This window comes from Rhopalosiphum maidis, chromosome 1 (assembly GCF_003676215.2).
Source record: "Rhopalosiphum maidis isolate BTI-1 chromosome 1, ASM367621v3, whole genome shotgun sequence".
Lineage (NCBI taxonomy): Eukaryota > Metazoa > Arthropoda > Insecta > Hemiptera > Aphididae > Rhopalosiphum > Rhopalosiphum maidis.
In genome coordinates, this window is record NC_040877.1 from 39,558,062 (window position 1) to 39,574,330 (window position 16,269).

Here is a 16,269-nt window from a genome sequence, read left to right on the forward strand (position 1 = left end):
AACAAAATAAAAACTATTTATTTAGTATGAAGATAAATTCAAAAAATCTGATGAAAGGCCATTGAGTATGTTAACAAATATATCGGTTGAACTTGGTGGTTACCAAACTGCATTGGAAGAAGTTTTAACATGGTTACTTGAAGCTGAAGATCGTTTACACCAGTCAGAAAAAACACCTGAAGATCTGGAGGGTGTTAGGGAAATATTTCACATGCATGAAGTAAATTAATTTATTATTTAGACATAAAAAAAATTAATTAATTACTAATTTTAAATTTTTATTTGAAGAATTTTCTTATTGAATTGTCACATCATCAAGAAGGAGTTGGATCTATATTAGAAGAAGGGGCTAGAATGTTAGCTGATGGCGGTTTAACTGAAGAGGAAGAACAAGAAGTTCGTATTCAAATGAAATTGTTAAATTCACGGTGGGAAAAATTAAGAATTACTGCTATGGAAAGACAAACTAAGTAAGTGGAATTTTTCTTTATTTATACAAGGTAATTATTGATTTCACTATTACTATTATTTATATTCAGAATTCATGAATCATTAATGGGGATCCAGCAAAAACAATTAGATGAATTACGTTTGTGGCTAACACAAACTGAAGATCGTATATCACATTTATCACAATCTGCAAAAATGGATGTTGACTGCTTACGTTCACAGCTTGAAGAACATTCTGCACTTAGAGCTGATTTAAGAAAGCAACAGCTATCAGTTGATTCATTGTCTAATCTTGTAGTGGTTATAGATGAAAATACATTCCCTGATTCTGGTAAATAATTTTGTGCTATTTGTTATTATTTTTTATATACCTAGATTAATTTAGATATTTATTCTATGACTAATATTACCTTTCTAATAGCATTCTAAATTCTTGCAATATCATTTTTACTTCTAAAAGTGTATATCCTATGGGTTTATTACTCATTATTGCTTATTTTCAACATATTAACCTTTTGAGAAGCAAATTATCAATACACAGACGCTACTCAGAGAGTAAATTAAGTGTTAAAGAACTGGAAATTAAAAAGAATTTAAAGTTTAAACATAAATATATCGATGATAGTGATTATAGAGTTAATAACAAAACGAGCAATTTTTTAATTACAAAATATTTTGTATATGATAATTAAATAAATTTACATACATATAACTATTTATTTTTTTCAATTAATAATTTGAGAGCTATTAAAAATTACAAGGACACATGATCCTTATGGAATGAAAAGGTTTGAATATCTATAATTTATTATAAAAATGTATTAGTTTATAACATTAAACCCTATAAAATAAATAAAAATATTGGTGTTAAAAATGTATAATGTATATATTAATGTTACATAATATAACATATACACAGTGCTTGGAAGGAACGCGTTCAAAGGAATCCGTTCCTTTGATTTCGTTCTATTTTTAAGAATTTATCGGGAACGTAGTTCCTTTTTCATGTTTAGAAACGTATTGGAATTTCATTCACTTTTTGAAGGAACATGAACAATTTTTTTCATTCCTTTCTTATTTCATTTATTTTTAAATAAAAGTAATTAAATCATCAAAAATGTATAGCTGCTTTTGAAATTTAGTAGCTAATATAAAGATTAAAGAGGTATAAAAATAAACCTGTATATGATATTATTGATAACGTTTACAAAAGTTAAAACTATTACTATATATAAATAACAATGTGTTATGTTTAAAATTTTAAAATTAAAACATTATTTTATAGTTTAAAAATGTACCCATATTTATATATTTTATTTTATTTCACATTAAAAAGGAATGAGAAAAGGAACTAATCCCTTTCTTTAAGACAGGAATGGTAAAGGATTTAGTTCTTTTTTTAAAGGAACTTTCCAAGCACTGCATATATATAATTTTTGTCAAAAAGTTAAAAACCTACTTGTATTGACATACTTTTTTTTTTTTTAATTAAATAATGAGATTATTTATTGTTAAAAATTAATAACATGTTTTTATTATTTAATAGTACATGTACAGATGGAAGATGAATTATCTGCATTAGGTGAGCGTTGGGCTCATATTTGTAAGTGGGCTGAAGAATATGGTGTTAAGTTACAGACACTATTAATGAAGTGTAGTCGTATTACGGAACAACTATCATGGTTACAATCATGGTTTGATTCAAAAGAAATAAATCTTAAACATATGGAGTCTAAGCATGTTACGGAAGTGGCAGAAATTTTGGATAGAATCAAACAGTTACAAGTAAAATAATTGATTACCTTTAAATAAAAAGTTATTAAAATAATAAAGTATATGCTCTTTATAGACTTTACGCCACCAAATGTCAAGTCAACAAAAAAATATTATTCATCTTCAAACTAAAATTCAGAATTTGGAAGAAGAATTTTTGTATACTGATGATTGTCCTTATTCTGAAAAAATTGAAACACTACAAGACAGATGTGATGCTTTAGTACAAATTATTGAAATACAAGCTCAAAGAGTATGTTTCTTTAATTAATCATAAATAAATTAGTAATTTATTATACAAACAGAAATCATTCCTATTTCTGTGCTAATAATGTAAAATGATAATATATAATAAAATATACAATAATAATAATAAAAATTAAAATGATATTGGATTTTTAAAAATTATTTTTATTTGTAAAAAAGTTATGGGTTACAAATTTATCTAAAAAAAATATATATTAATTTATATATTATAATATAATAATTTTGATGTATATTTTTTTCTTTTTTTTTAACATTAAGTTTAAAAATTATTAAAATAAAATTTTCAAAATATTTTCTATACTCTATTCGAAATAAGTCTGGAAAATAACATGACGAAACTACATCTGGTTTCACGTAGGAATGTCACGTGATCTGCCGACAGCAGGTGCTATTGGCAGTAATGACGGGTGCTGATAACTGTAGCAAAAACAGTGCACCTGCCTGTCCAATTTTTTCTTGACTTATTTAAAATAGAATATACATTTTAGTTAATAATTTTACTTAAACTTTTTGTAATTCAATTTTAGATATTAGATGCTGGTTTTGAATTTGATCTAATAAGCAATTCAAATTTAGAAAAATCAGATGAAAAATTTTTGGAAGACAATTTACTTGATGGTAGTTTAAATTTGTCAGATATTGAGGTATGTATTTTTATTGTTTTTGTATTTACTATTTTTTGTTTACTTATTTCATACATATTAAGGAACTTGGCTGGAAGCGTAGAAGGAAAGGTGGATCATTTCAAGAAGATGAATATGATAATGCTACATCTAACTTGAGTAATTGGTTAAAGAGGACTAAAAAATTACTCGATGAACCTTTAGAAGTAGAAGAGCAAGCAGCTTTATATGAAGATATTATGTCTGAAATTGACAGTCAAAAATTTCAGTTAGATTTTGCTAGTAAATTTATTACAAATAGTGAAAGTAAGTTTCATTATATTTATTTTATTTTATTTACCAAAATTAACATTATTTGAAAAATATTTATTGATATTTATCTCAGGTAATAATACCCCATTTCCCAAACTAGATCACTATAATACATTATGTACAGAATTTAGTGATTTGGAAATTGCTTTAGTTACATTCAAAAATAAAATAAAATATAACCTTGAAAAAAAACAGACATCAAAAGAAATGAACAATTTAAAGTTGATATTTGATGGATATGCTAAATGGCTAGATGGCGGAAATTGTACATTTGAACAAATAAAGGTTAGTAAACGCTTTAAAATGTAACTATGGTAAATGTATAACAACTGTAATGAAATAACTTGCTTTTAGGTAAAATTAAAATCATTAAAATCTCTGGAAGATCGAATTACTAAATTACATTCACATAGTAAACTATTGGATCCCAATGACTCCATAAGAAATGAAGTTGAAAAATGTATATCTAGTTGGAGCATTTTGAATGAAAAGTATGTAATTAAATTTTAAAGAACATAACATTTTTCAATATATATATATATATATATATTTAGATTTTCTGCTTATGAAATACAAGCAAAGTTATCACAAGAAACCAATTCTAACACAAAGTTTAAAGAATCTAAAGAAGAGCTTACTGGCTGGATTAATAAACTGGAAGGAGTATTATTAGGTGAACCGGTTCTAATGAATTATTCAAAAGTTTTGACAAGTCAATTAGAACAATTAAAGGAAATGCAGAAGTCAGTAAATGACCGCCGTGACACTTTGGAAATGGTAAATACACTTGGACAAGACATTTTAGAAAAACTAAATAGTGAATTAGCTGCTGAAAGGTTAACTGAAGATCTTCAAGATTTAAATACAAGATGGAGTGATATTCCAGTGTTGTTAGATGAACGAATTTTAAAGTTACAAAAAGGTATTAACTATTTATAGTTGGGTGAATGAAAAGTGGTCGCTGGCAATATGATTGGAACCTTTTTTTTCGATAAGCTATGGATTCTCAAAGTGAATCACGTATTGATTGATTAATAATGATTAATAATTTAAAATACGCGCTTTTTTCCATAAATTTGGGGTACAATGATAAAAATTCACACCTAGGTGCTGGGCATTAGCAGCCACTTTTCATTCACCCGACTATACCATTTGGTAATAATTTAATTTTCATTATTAACTAATTTGACCATGTTTATTTTTAGATTTGATTTTAGTCCTAGAATTAGAATCTAATTTTAGGACATTAGAAGATTTAATGGAACAAAGTGAAGATCTGTTCAATTATTATAATTCTCAAAGTGATCAACCAGATTTAAAAATGATAAATGTATGACATTTTTTTTTCATTAATTATTTATTGAAACAACTTTATATGTCTTTGATATAAACTGTTAATGTCTTATTATTTGGGAGGATAGAAAATGTCTAGTTCAATACTACCTCTCTCTCTCTAAGAAGTGAATTTTTCATTTCGGCGGATTTCACTCCCAGTAAAATGATCCTAGTAGTTCATATCACAATAAAATAACTTAAAAAATTATAAATTAATGTTTTATAAAAAAAAATGATTTATTTTTAGGATGTCTGTGATTCTGTTTCTCAACTATATGAAAAACTGCATGGTGATATGATAAATATACTTGAATCATCAGTGGATCCAAAATTTAAGCTTGATATGAATCAGAAATTAGAGTCTATTAAAGAAAAATTAAATACAATTGTGAAATTTAAAGAAGATATTGCTATTGAAGGATTAAAAACTATAGAAAAAGTAATTTAAGTATAGATATAGAATTTAATTTATTTATAAATTTCAGTTTATCTCAAATTCTTTAATTATGATACATTAACAATATTTAATTATTGTTTTGGCTTCAGGATTTTACTGATGTAAAAAAATGTGTATCTGAAGTGGAAAAATGTCATTCATATCGAGAAAAGGATCCTGTAGGTTCAGCTGGTGAACTTATAAAATTAAAGAATAAATATCACACTTTACATGACAAACTTTTGGAAAAAAAACCAAAGTTAGAAAAACTTGGTGAGTATTTGTGACTTGTGTTATTTACTTTTATTGATTTACTTAATAATATTTTTGTGTAGAACTCAGTCAAGATGATGATGTTAAAATGTTAGTTTTAAAGTGGAGTAAAGTTTATGATGGTGTGCAATTAATAAAAAACCGTTTACAACAAGATGTACAACTTCACTCTGAGTTTAAAGGTAAATTATTTATTGCTTCTGTTATTGACCCATGAAGTCTTAGTCTGTGTTTCTCAACCTTCCCAGCTAAAATGGAAATCTATTTTCAATCCCTTTAAAAATGTAACTGTTAAGTTATTTTTTAGGTAAAACATTAACTGGAAGTAGTTTTATCATTAACTTCCATAGATTTAACTTGTTTTTAAAATTAAAATTATGTTATGCCTTATAAAAAAAAAGTATATTTATTATTTGAAATTAGTGATATATATTCTTAATAGCAGGATGATGCAGGGAATGTGCAGAATTGATGCTTTCTCTTGCTGGACAGATTATAGTTATTTTATCATTTTTATTTTATTTTATTGTTAATTAACTTAAACATATATACATAATATTTACAACATATTTCCATATGATGTTGATATCTACTCTCTATAAGCAAAAGCTTGTGACGGGAGCAGGGAGTCTATTACATAATTATTTACATTTAAATACGTATTAAAAAATACCACTTTACTTTAATTTTTTAACTTAATAACAAATTGATAATAAATTTATCTATATTATTATTTATTTGTTTAATGTTAATAGGTAATCTTTCGTTAAATAATCTTGTATCTTTATTAGTATAATAATTTGTCATCAATGTGGTATTTGGTTTCAGGAATCTTAAATTACCACTATTTTCTCCTGTTGTATTATATGTATTATAGTATTTATATTCAGATTTATTCATAAAAACTTTAATGATTGATAATTTATCATATAAATGTTCTAATGTTGATATTTTAATTTTAATAAATAAATCATTTGTACTATAATTTTTCATTAGTACTCTTACTAGTGCTCTTCAAGTTATCTTTAATGGTTCTAATATATTGTTATAAGCTGAGCCCCATACAATGAAACTATACATTAGTATAGATTGAACTAATACATAGTAGATCATTTTAAGACTAGGAATACCCAAGATGTTTTGACATGTAGTTATCAACATGGAAGTTACTTATAAGTTAAAAATAACCGTTGTGTTGTATTGTGTGAATATTGCGTATATTACCAAATTTATACACCAATAAAAGATGGCAGCAGAAGAGTATTATTGTGCAAACAGAGCCTCCTCTGCTGTCGGTTAAATATGATAAAAAAAAAGTTGAAAACTACCAATATTAGTATAAAATAAAATGTGTAAAGACCTAAACCAGCAATTTTTATCATAGATATTTGTATTTGTTATTTAAATATAATTATTTACAATTTATATATATATATATGTTTGAATATAGTTTTAATGTCTCAAGAAAATGTGTGGCTTGATAAATTAGATAAATGTCTAAAAAAAAGTGTAAAAACTATAGCAACTGACGCAGAAGAAATATCTGAAGAACTTGATGTAAGTATTTATTTTTAAATTAATTTAATTCAAATTATATTAATTTAGGTTATAAATCTATAATATGACCTATTTTACACAAATTTTCTCAAGTTATTTTTGTAATATTTCAAACAATGTTAGTTAAATAAATGAATAATAAGAAAATAGAAATATTATTTTAATATTTCATAAAAAAATTAGTCTAAGAAAAAATAAATAAAAACAATAATTTTTAATAAATTAACCCATTTTTCTCAAATACCAATCTATTATCTTATTATCTATATAGTCTTGTAAAAATTATTAATCATAGATTATGTTTATTTATATTTTTTAGGACTTAGAAAATTGCCTCAGAAATCATCCAGAATCTAGAGTTGATCGATTAAATGAAATCGGTGCGATTTTATCAGATCACAATGTTATGGCATCTAGTATAAAAGTAGATTTAGCTAAAGTTACGTCACGTTGCAAAAAACTTACAGCTCAAGTAAATATATATTTTTTTATATTGTAATAATAGTTCAATTTATTATTTATTTTTACCTGGTATAGCTGACTTCTAGGGATACTGCTTATGTTTTTATCACCATTTAAATTTAAAATATTAGAGTTATAATATTTCAAAAAGTTATTTTAAAATCTATCTTAAGTATATTAATCTCAATATATAATTAAATATATATATATTTTAATGTTATATATTTATGCTAGGCAGAAGAAAAAGTTCAACGTTTAGAAGAAAGCATTGAACAAACACAAAAATCTGAAAATTGCATTGCTGAGTTTCAACAATGGCTTGAAACTACTGATCAACAACTTACATCTCGCATTCAAAATGATTTCTCACCACAAGATCTACCTAATGATGTTGAAGTAAGTGTGATTGTAATCTAATAATAAATTAATCCAAATCTAATTTAAATATTTTATATTATTTAATATTAATATATAATATTTATTGGATGTACTCAGGATTTTATATAAAGACATTGGTGTACAGGATTAGAAATTTTTTCAAGTATAAATACTGTCTTATTAAATAATTGTTTTTATTAATAATAATTTGTTAATAAAAACATACATTTTAAATATTTATTTATAAAAATGTTTGAGTAAAATCAATTATTCAACAAAATATGAGAGTATAAAAATTAACCACTATATAATAAATCTTGAATATTGATAAAGATCAATATGACACAATTAAAAATTTTTTTGCTGCTTTAAAATTATCTTGACTTTCACATATCATTAAGATTGGTCTTTAATTTTTATAGCTGGTTCTTTTTAAACCCAAATTTTGATTATTTCGTGGAATTATTAATAAACATTTCTTTATGTTATGACTAAATACTTTTATATTATTAAGATGTAATAAATAGTATTATCTTATTTATTCTACATCATACTTAAATTGTACTATTTTTTTGAATTTTGAAATTATTATTGTGCTTATAACAATATTTTTTTTATCAAAGATGAATAATAAATAAGCAATTGCGAATGAATGTATCATCCCCACTATGTAATTTGTGTTAATGCATTTTTTTTTCTTAGATTCTAATCTAGAAAATTGTTGGTTTACTGATAATTATATCCGATTCTTATTGTATTAATAACTACTAAAATTATTAGGTTTTAATGTAATTGTAAATATTTTTTATTGACATTGATTCTTTTGTATAACAGAGATTATCAAATGAATTCCAAAATCAAGCTAAACTTTTGCATGATATGGAAGAACAAATTTGCAATTACGAAATAGCAAATAAAAAAGAAGTAGCTAATCGATTGAAAGATCAACTGTCTTTATTAAAAGTGAGAAATTGTATTTTTTATTTAACAATTTAATATTTATTTAAATTGAATAAGTCTTGAACAAGTAGGTATTTATTTTGATTTATTTTACTTATTGTTTAGAAACGTTTTTATCAGCTAGAAGAGAAGTTTGAAAGATATCAATCTCCTGGAGATTTACAAACTCGTGTTACTAGAGTATTGAGAGAATTAAAATCCATTGAAAATACTATTTGTCTTTTAGAACTGGCATCAGACGATCCTGATAGCATTAAGGGACAATTAGAACAATGTTTGGTAATTATTACTCATTCTTAAATTATTTTATTAGTATGTTATGTTAGTATTTTTTCTATTTAGTATAAATGACTCAATACTAGTATCAAATTCATATTCATACAATGTTCAATGTGACTTGTTATATTTAATGTAATATATACATAATAAATTATTATTATCATAAACATTTCTTAAAATAGTTAATAGATGTTTTTATTCTATTACAATCAGTTAAACACCATTGTTAATTTTAATCCATCATACAAATAAATAATTGCATATTATTTTTGTTTTTTATAGTAGTAATAGTACAAAATTACTAACATATTTTATTAAGCCTATTTTTCTATGATTTAAAGTCAAACCGAAATATCATAATTTAATTATTTTCAAGAGTAAAGTATGATAATGTAAGGTAAACCATATATTTAATACATAAAATGGAATATTTAATCAACAATTAAAAAATATTATCTATAGTCTGTCCAGCGAGAGAATGCATTGATTCTGCGCATCCCTCCGCGTCACCATAGCATGGCTGGGTATCATTGGGGAATGCGCAGAAAAACTGATTTTGGTTGGTTCTCTCGCTGGACAGAGTATATTGATTTTGTCACAAAAGTAATAGATTTAATTATTTAATAAAAAAATAAAATGAATGTCTTAAGTTTATTATTTAGTATTTTTAATTAATACTTATTTAAAAAAACAAATGTTACAGAAAATGAGTTCTACATTAGAAAGCTTAAAAAGTGAAGTAGAATTTGTGATAAATTCAAATGAAAATTGTGAAAACCAATTGCAGCTAGAAACTATAAAACAGTTGTATTCAAAAGTAAGTTAATTTTGTTTTAATTTAAAAACATGATTTGAAATTGAAGACTTTCATTAGCGTTTAATGAAAAAAGAATGGGCGTTTTCCATGTTAGTTTTTATTTAAAATAAATTCCCTGCAATATTTTTTTTTTAAATTATTACATAATCTGTAAATACTATAAAATAATTGTGACATGATAATTATAAAATATAATAAATCTATTTAGAAATCAAAGTATTTTTTTAAAAATATTTTGAATTAATATTTGTTTTATAATACAACAGCCACCTAAATCATCATGAAAAATGTTGAAAATCAAATGATTTCAAACTTTGGAGATTTAGCATTATATTTTTACAAAATAGAAAAATATTCATGAAAATTTATTATAAAATCTTGGTTTTTTTTTTATATGAGCCTGTCTTTTACTTAAATTTGCCCCCGGATTTATTTCTATAAAATCTTTGATTAATAGTTTACATTTTTTTTTTTTTTTTGATTTATTGTTCAACGATTCAATTGGAGTACTAAAATTGATCAAAAATATATTTTTTGTTTAGTTAGTAATGGATATTCATGACACTAAATGCAAGCTTGAAAAAGGTTTAAATGCTTTGGATTTCCTTGACACTAATATTAATATTATGTCTAATTGGTTGACTAAAGTGGAACAAAAATTAGATGAATTTGAAAATATTCAATTATCTGAAACAAATGTAGAAGCAAAAAATAAATTTACCAAAGTAATATTAATTTTAATTTTTTTTGTTTTTACAATGTATAATGTATAATTATATTTTAGCACATATTAGACAAAGAAATTGAAAATTGGGAAAAAGTGAAAAATGCGATTTATGCTCGTTATACTGAATTTAAATCTCTCAAAGATCCTTTATGTGAAGATGATACATATTGTGAACGTTATGATATCATTTCTAATAGATGGACATTAATCTTAAAAAGACTTCATAATAATTCAACACAACTAAAGGTTAGTTTAATAAGATGTATTATTTTTGCTTATAGCTATTATTTTAAAAATATCTATAATTTGTTGCTTATTAATTTATTCTGAATAGATCTTAGATTAATATTATTTTAGAATTATTTGCAAACTTTGATCATGTTGTCTACCAATGTACTATTTTTGGAGTGCATTTATTCATTTTCATTAATTTAATAATTATATATGAATTTTTTTAGGATTTATCCACAATAATGACAAGTGAAAAATTAGGAAAGTATGATAAAGATACATCTGTTCCTGAAATAACAATTACTGAAGAAGATAATAAAAATAACCATAAAGCATTATTGGAAGATAATGAAGATGATACATTCCAATTAACTAAAAATAGTATGTTATTTTCACAAGTATCGCAAGTAGATCCTACCGTTTTTCAGTCTTTTGTGAAATCTAAATGTGAAAATAATACACAAGAGTGTGTCATGGTTGAGATTAAAGAACATGAAATACTTAAGTCTAGTGTTATTAGTCATGGTGAAGTTACTGCAGTTCACCGTGTAATTCCTGAGGGTTATGCAGAAATGGTAGAGTTATCTGAGGATACAGAAACAGATGCAGATGAAACAGATGAGGAAAAATGGCCTCAAATTGTATACAGAAGAAAAAATACTGAAAAAAAATCATGTTTGAGTCCGTGTGAAATTTTAGTCAAACGACAAAAACTGGCTTCAAATGATTCATTAAAGTCTAGTTTAGAAAGCTTACATAGTAATTAATTATTTTATTTTAATTGAGTCTTATTTTTCATTCAATATATTTTATACTTTAGGCAAGGAGTATATGGAGTCCTTAGAAGAAGAAGAAAAAAATCTTACTGATCCTGTTTGTGTTAAAGTGAACAAAACACATCATACTACTATAACTGCATGGCAAAGTCCAAAATCTGATAATCATAAAGAAGTTGTACTGCATAAAGAAATAGAATTATTAAATACATACAGAATTATTGGAACTGTTCCTGAAGATAATGATAGTTTTTATGGTAGTGATAAAGAAACTGACGATGCAGTATTATTTTCAGAAGATGAAGGACTTAATGATAAGTATCCAGACTCTAGTTCATCTGATGAAGAACAAATAACAAAGGTAACTAAATAATTTTTTTAAACTTTTTTACATTCAACTACTAAGAACAATTATGAGTTTGATATTATATATATATATATAAATATTATATATTATATTATATTATATTTAAAGATATTTTACATTTCAATTCCATAATTTAAAAAAACCAAGTATACTGAAGTAATACATTATTTCTTAAATTAAACAATGTTTATAAAGAAATAAAATTAATATTTATGAAAAAATGTATGTTTCTATGATAATTATTTATGATTACAAAAAGCTACATTGAGTTTGATTTAATGCAGTCCTTTATATATAAATAAATACTATAAATTTCAATTTTTATACCTTTTTTTATTAAATTTTCATTTTAATATTTTTAGTATAAGAAAAAGTGGGTTTGTTTTAAATAAATAGGAATCAATATATTTTTAAACTAATATTCATATGATCAGTGCCGGATTGGGAATAAATTACTTATCGAGCTGTCCACCTAGACCGGCCCAAGTTCCTAAACAATTTTTTTCTAAACCTATACGAGTTTTATTAGTATATAACATGATTTAATTTACAGACCCTTATTGTTATTACAAACACTACTACTACTTTCTCTTTCTTTAATTTTAAATCAAACATTTAAATTCAAGGTATTAATTACGAACAACGAGTAAAATTGTAATAGGTAGTTTATTTTTATTATTATTATTATTATTGTACAACAGTAGCGTCGCTATGCTTTTGTAGACCTGGGGCAGAAATAATTTGAGAGGCCCCTTAGACCACGATAAATCATAAACAACCATTTTAAAAATAAAATCAAGGAAGAAATTAAATACAATTTACAAGCCATAAAGCTATGATAGGGTCAAGTATTTGGTAAATTATAAAAAAAAAATAATAATAACTATTAAGCTAAGAAAAGTTTTAAAAATACCAATTAATATTTAATTTTTATAATTAAATTGTATGTTTTAAATAGGTACTATAATTATAAACAATTATTATTTTATATCACAGAACTTATTAATGTACTAGGATGACCATAAAATAAAATAAAAATTCGGAACACTCTTGTTTTGACGTAACTGATAACACCAATAAATGTTTTTTCTGTTTTGTAATATGTTGTTTATGTCTGAACGTATATCATGTTTTGTAGAAAATACCGATTGACATATTGTACAAAATATTTTTCCAACCTCATAAGTATCTTTTAAAAAAGAAAAATCTGATTATAAATTTGGAATGAGTCTTCTTGCATTTTGAGAACAAATTGTTATCGAATCGGCCCAAATCTTTCGAATTTTTAGTGGCCCACCGGGTTTTGGCTGGTAGCCCACCGGCTAAATCGCCGGCCTGTATATGATGAAAATTTGATAATGCACTCGCACAAAAATATCATTCTTAAAATCTTTAATATTTAGTAATAAAATTCATAACAAAAAACTACAAAATATATAATATTTAATGAATAAATGTATTATAATTAAATAATTGTAAAATTACTTTCTAATTGTTTTACTGTTGCTTATAGTAATAAATACTACAATACCTACATATTATACAAATTATATAATTTAATGATTATGTAATGATTGTCAGTCAATTTATTAAAATGTAATATATTATAGCACAAAATATTTTATATTACTATTATTGTTATAAAATTGACAAACATATTTATTTTTGTATGTTTACTTTTTAAATATTGAAATTAGGCAATTCTTACAGTGATTATTGAATTAATTAATAATAAACCAGAGTCCATGGTCAATTAGGTGTGTAGTAGTAAAACCAGTTATGAGTATGTGTTGTAACTATTATAATAGTATTGTACAAGTATATTATAGTATCATGTTAGTTTTATTTTAATAATTTTAATATTTCAATGGCTTCTAATCTTGTTATCAATAGGTGTCATAAAAAGTTACCAAAAGAAATACTTGCTTTTATTTATTTATAATACTGTTGTGACATTTTTTGTGTTAATTATCTTTATTTGTATTTATATTAATTTTTTGATAACAAATAAAATAAATTAAATTTTTAAAATATATTGATAATTGTGGAATATGTATTTTTATATAATAAAATACCTGTTGCTTTTGAATTAAATTAACATAGATATTTGTTTGTTTGTCATATGTTTCCTTATTATTTATATTTTAAACATGTTTTACATTTTTAAATTAATCTGATCTTAATATTATAACATTATTGCATATAATTATTGATTACAATATAAATTAATTAAAATATCATTTATTTGATGAGATATCAAACAAATGCAAAAAACATCATTCATCAAACAATTAATAACCAAAAAAAAATATTTTTAAAATAATTAATTTATATTAGAAATTAAATTCAAATTTAGTTATTAAACAATATGCTTAAAATGGTAAGATTTAATTTGTGGTTATTTAATTTACTATTTTGAATCCTATTTTTAAATTTTAGGGTATTTCATTCATGAGGCAAAAAATTGAAAATATAACCACTCCAAAATCACCAAATACATCAATAATTAAAAACATTGATGTAGATATTGAAAAATATGAAAATGAAGCAAAACAAATGCTGGCTAGAATGGAACTTACCTTAAAAGATCTTCGACAATTAAATACAGAATCGGATCCAAATAAGCGTTTTGAGGTATTTTTTTTTTAACATTTTTACTTTTAAGTATACTTTATATATTTTATACTTTTTTTAAGTCTGTTGAACAAGAAGTTAGTAATATAGCGCCGGATGCAGCTACTTTAATCAGTAAAGGTGATAGTCTTATACTAGCAAGCCATACAGAAGATCCCTCTAGAGCAAGCACTTTATGTACTTTAATTCAAGATCGGCTTAGAGTAATGTGGACTCATATCATGTCAGAAATAGAGGTAAAGTTTGACATAAGTAACAATTACTTTTGCATAGTTATTTATTGAATTAATTATTTACAGATTGTTAAACTTCAGACACAAATGTTAAAGAAACAAGTGGAATCGTTCAATAAAATAACTCAAGATATTGAAAATTGGATTAACAATAAGCATAATAATTCAGAGGTAAATCAAATAGTTTTTGACTGCATTTGTTGAAAGTGATATTCTACTAAAATTAATTAATTTAAATATATTATTAAAATGAGTTTACATACATACATATATATATAAATAAATATAAATATATCAATTTTAAGGTATTTGAACGGGAAATTAATAACAAGTATGCTAATTTATTAGAAATGGATGAGATAACATCAGATATTGAAGCACTGTGTTGTGATAAAGATGCTGTTAATAAAATGCGACTGAAAATTGTTGAACTTAAAAATAAGTTGAATAAATTAAGTCCCTTGTCTCAACAAGTAAATATAATGGAAATAATTTTTTATTTTTATTTACTTATGTGTAGGTATAAACTAATATAGAATATGTTGTAGCAAAATGTTAATGTACCTGTAGAAGTGTTATCTCAAATAAACGAGACAAGAACAAATTTAGGTTCTTTATTAAAACAGTTGAATTTGATACCATTATCAAATAATTCAGTTGCTCTTCAAAATTCTAAGATTGAAGTATAACTATAAAAAATTATGATAGAAAAAAATCTTTTTTTATATTAAATGTTTTCATTTTAGGACATTCAAAGTAAAACTGAGGTTTTGAAAAAATCTATTGAAAAGTTAAATTCAAAAAATAATAATGATGAAGTATTTGTAAAACGAAACATTGAAAAAATGCAGGAGACTTGGGAATTGCTTAATAAGTGTGTGATTGAACGGACTGGGTAAGATATTTAATTTATATTTTATTAAATCTATATCTGATACTTAAATTGTTTAAACTTATCTAAGCTTTATTTTTAGACAACTATCTAGTATACAAACAGAAGTTACCAACTTACAACAAAGCGGTAAAGAACTTTCTGAATGGTTAGCAGAAATTGAAAATGATATGGAAGAAAATAGTTTGTCATTGACATTACAAGAGAAAAAAAATAAGCAACATAATTTAGAAAAACGAGTGTCATCTAGGCATAGGTAATTTTTAATTTAAAATCAGAATTTTATTATTGACTAAGTGCTAACATCTTGTAGAGTATATGGTATATTATGTTTCAATTATTCTATCTTCCATCTCTATAAACTACATAGCCCTCTTAATTTTTCCCCCGTGTTACATATTTTCCAGTTTTTTTTACATATATATATATATTTTATTAGTTATTGAACTTAAAAAATATTTTATTTTTTAAAATTATAAATAGTACA

The 16,269-nt window shown here is 23.9% G+C and overlaps 1 protein-coding gene across 1 annotated transcript in view; it reads left to right on the plus strand.

Moving 5' to 3' along the window:
• The window catches only part of LOC113550060 (dystrophin-like), a 56,713-nt gene that overhangs the window by 2,909 nt on the left and 37,535 nt on the right, over positions 1-16,269 (plus strand). Inside the window, exons 9-39 of the mRNA XM_026951666.1 lie at positions 26-220; positions 289-470; positions 540-781; positions 1,997-2,235; positions 2,300-2,476; positions 3,018-3,134; positions 3,197-3,419; positions 3,499-3,710; positions 3,780-3,916; positions 3,980-4,347; positions 4,631-4,755; positions 5,008-5,199; positions 5,307-5,469; positions 5,532-5,651; positions 6,920-7,026; positions 7,346-7,498; positions 7,723-7,884; positions 8,701-8,829; positions 8,932-9,105; positions 9,809-9,922; positions 10,465-10,647; positions 10,707-10,895; positions 11,108-11,639; positions 11,701-12,017; positions 14,463-14,657; positions 14,720-14,893; positions 14,957-15,061; positions 15,196-15,363; positions 15,439-15,573; positions 15,637-15,785; positions 15,865-16,038. Of these exons, the coding sequence (XP_026807467.1) occupies positions 26-220; positions 289-470; positions 540-781; positions 1,997-2,235; positions 2,300-2,476; positions 3,018-3,134; positions 3,197-3,419; positions 3,499-3,710; positions 3,780-3,916; positions 3,980-4,347; positions 4,631-4,755; positions 5,008-5,199; positions 5,307-5,469; positions 5,532-5,651; positions 6,920-7,026; positions 7,346-7,498; positions 7,723-7,884; positions 8,701-8,829; positions 8,932-9,105; positions 9,809-9,922; positions 10,465-10,647; positions 10,707-10,895; positions 11,108-11,639; positions 11,701-12,017; positions 14,463-14,657; positions 14,720-14,893; positions 14,957-15,061; positions 15,196-15,363; positions 15,439-15,573; positions 15,637-15,785; positions 15,865-16,038 (5,852 nt within the window). The remainder of the gene's footprint in view (positions 1-25; positions 221-288; positions 471-539; positions 782-1,996; positions 2,236-2,299; positions 2,477-3,017; positions 3,135-3,196; positions 3,420-3,498; positions 3,711-3,779; positions 3,917-3,979; positions 4,348-4,630; positions 4,756-5,007; positions 5,200-5,306; positions 5,470-5,531; positions 5,652-6,919; positions 7,027-7,345; positions 7,499-7,722; positions 7,885-8,700; positions 8,830-8,931; positions 9,106-9,808; positions 9,923-10,464; positions 10,648-10,706; positions 10,896-11,107; positions 11,640-11,700; positions 12,018-14,462; positions 14,658-14,719; positions 14,894-14,956; positions 15,062-15,195; positions 15,364-15,438; positions 15,574-15,636; positions 15,786-15,864; positions 16,039-16,269) is intronic.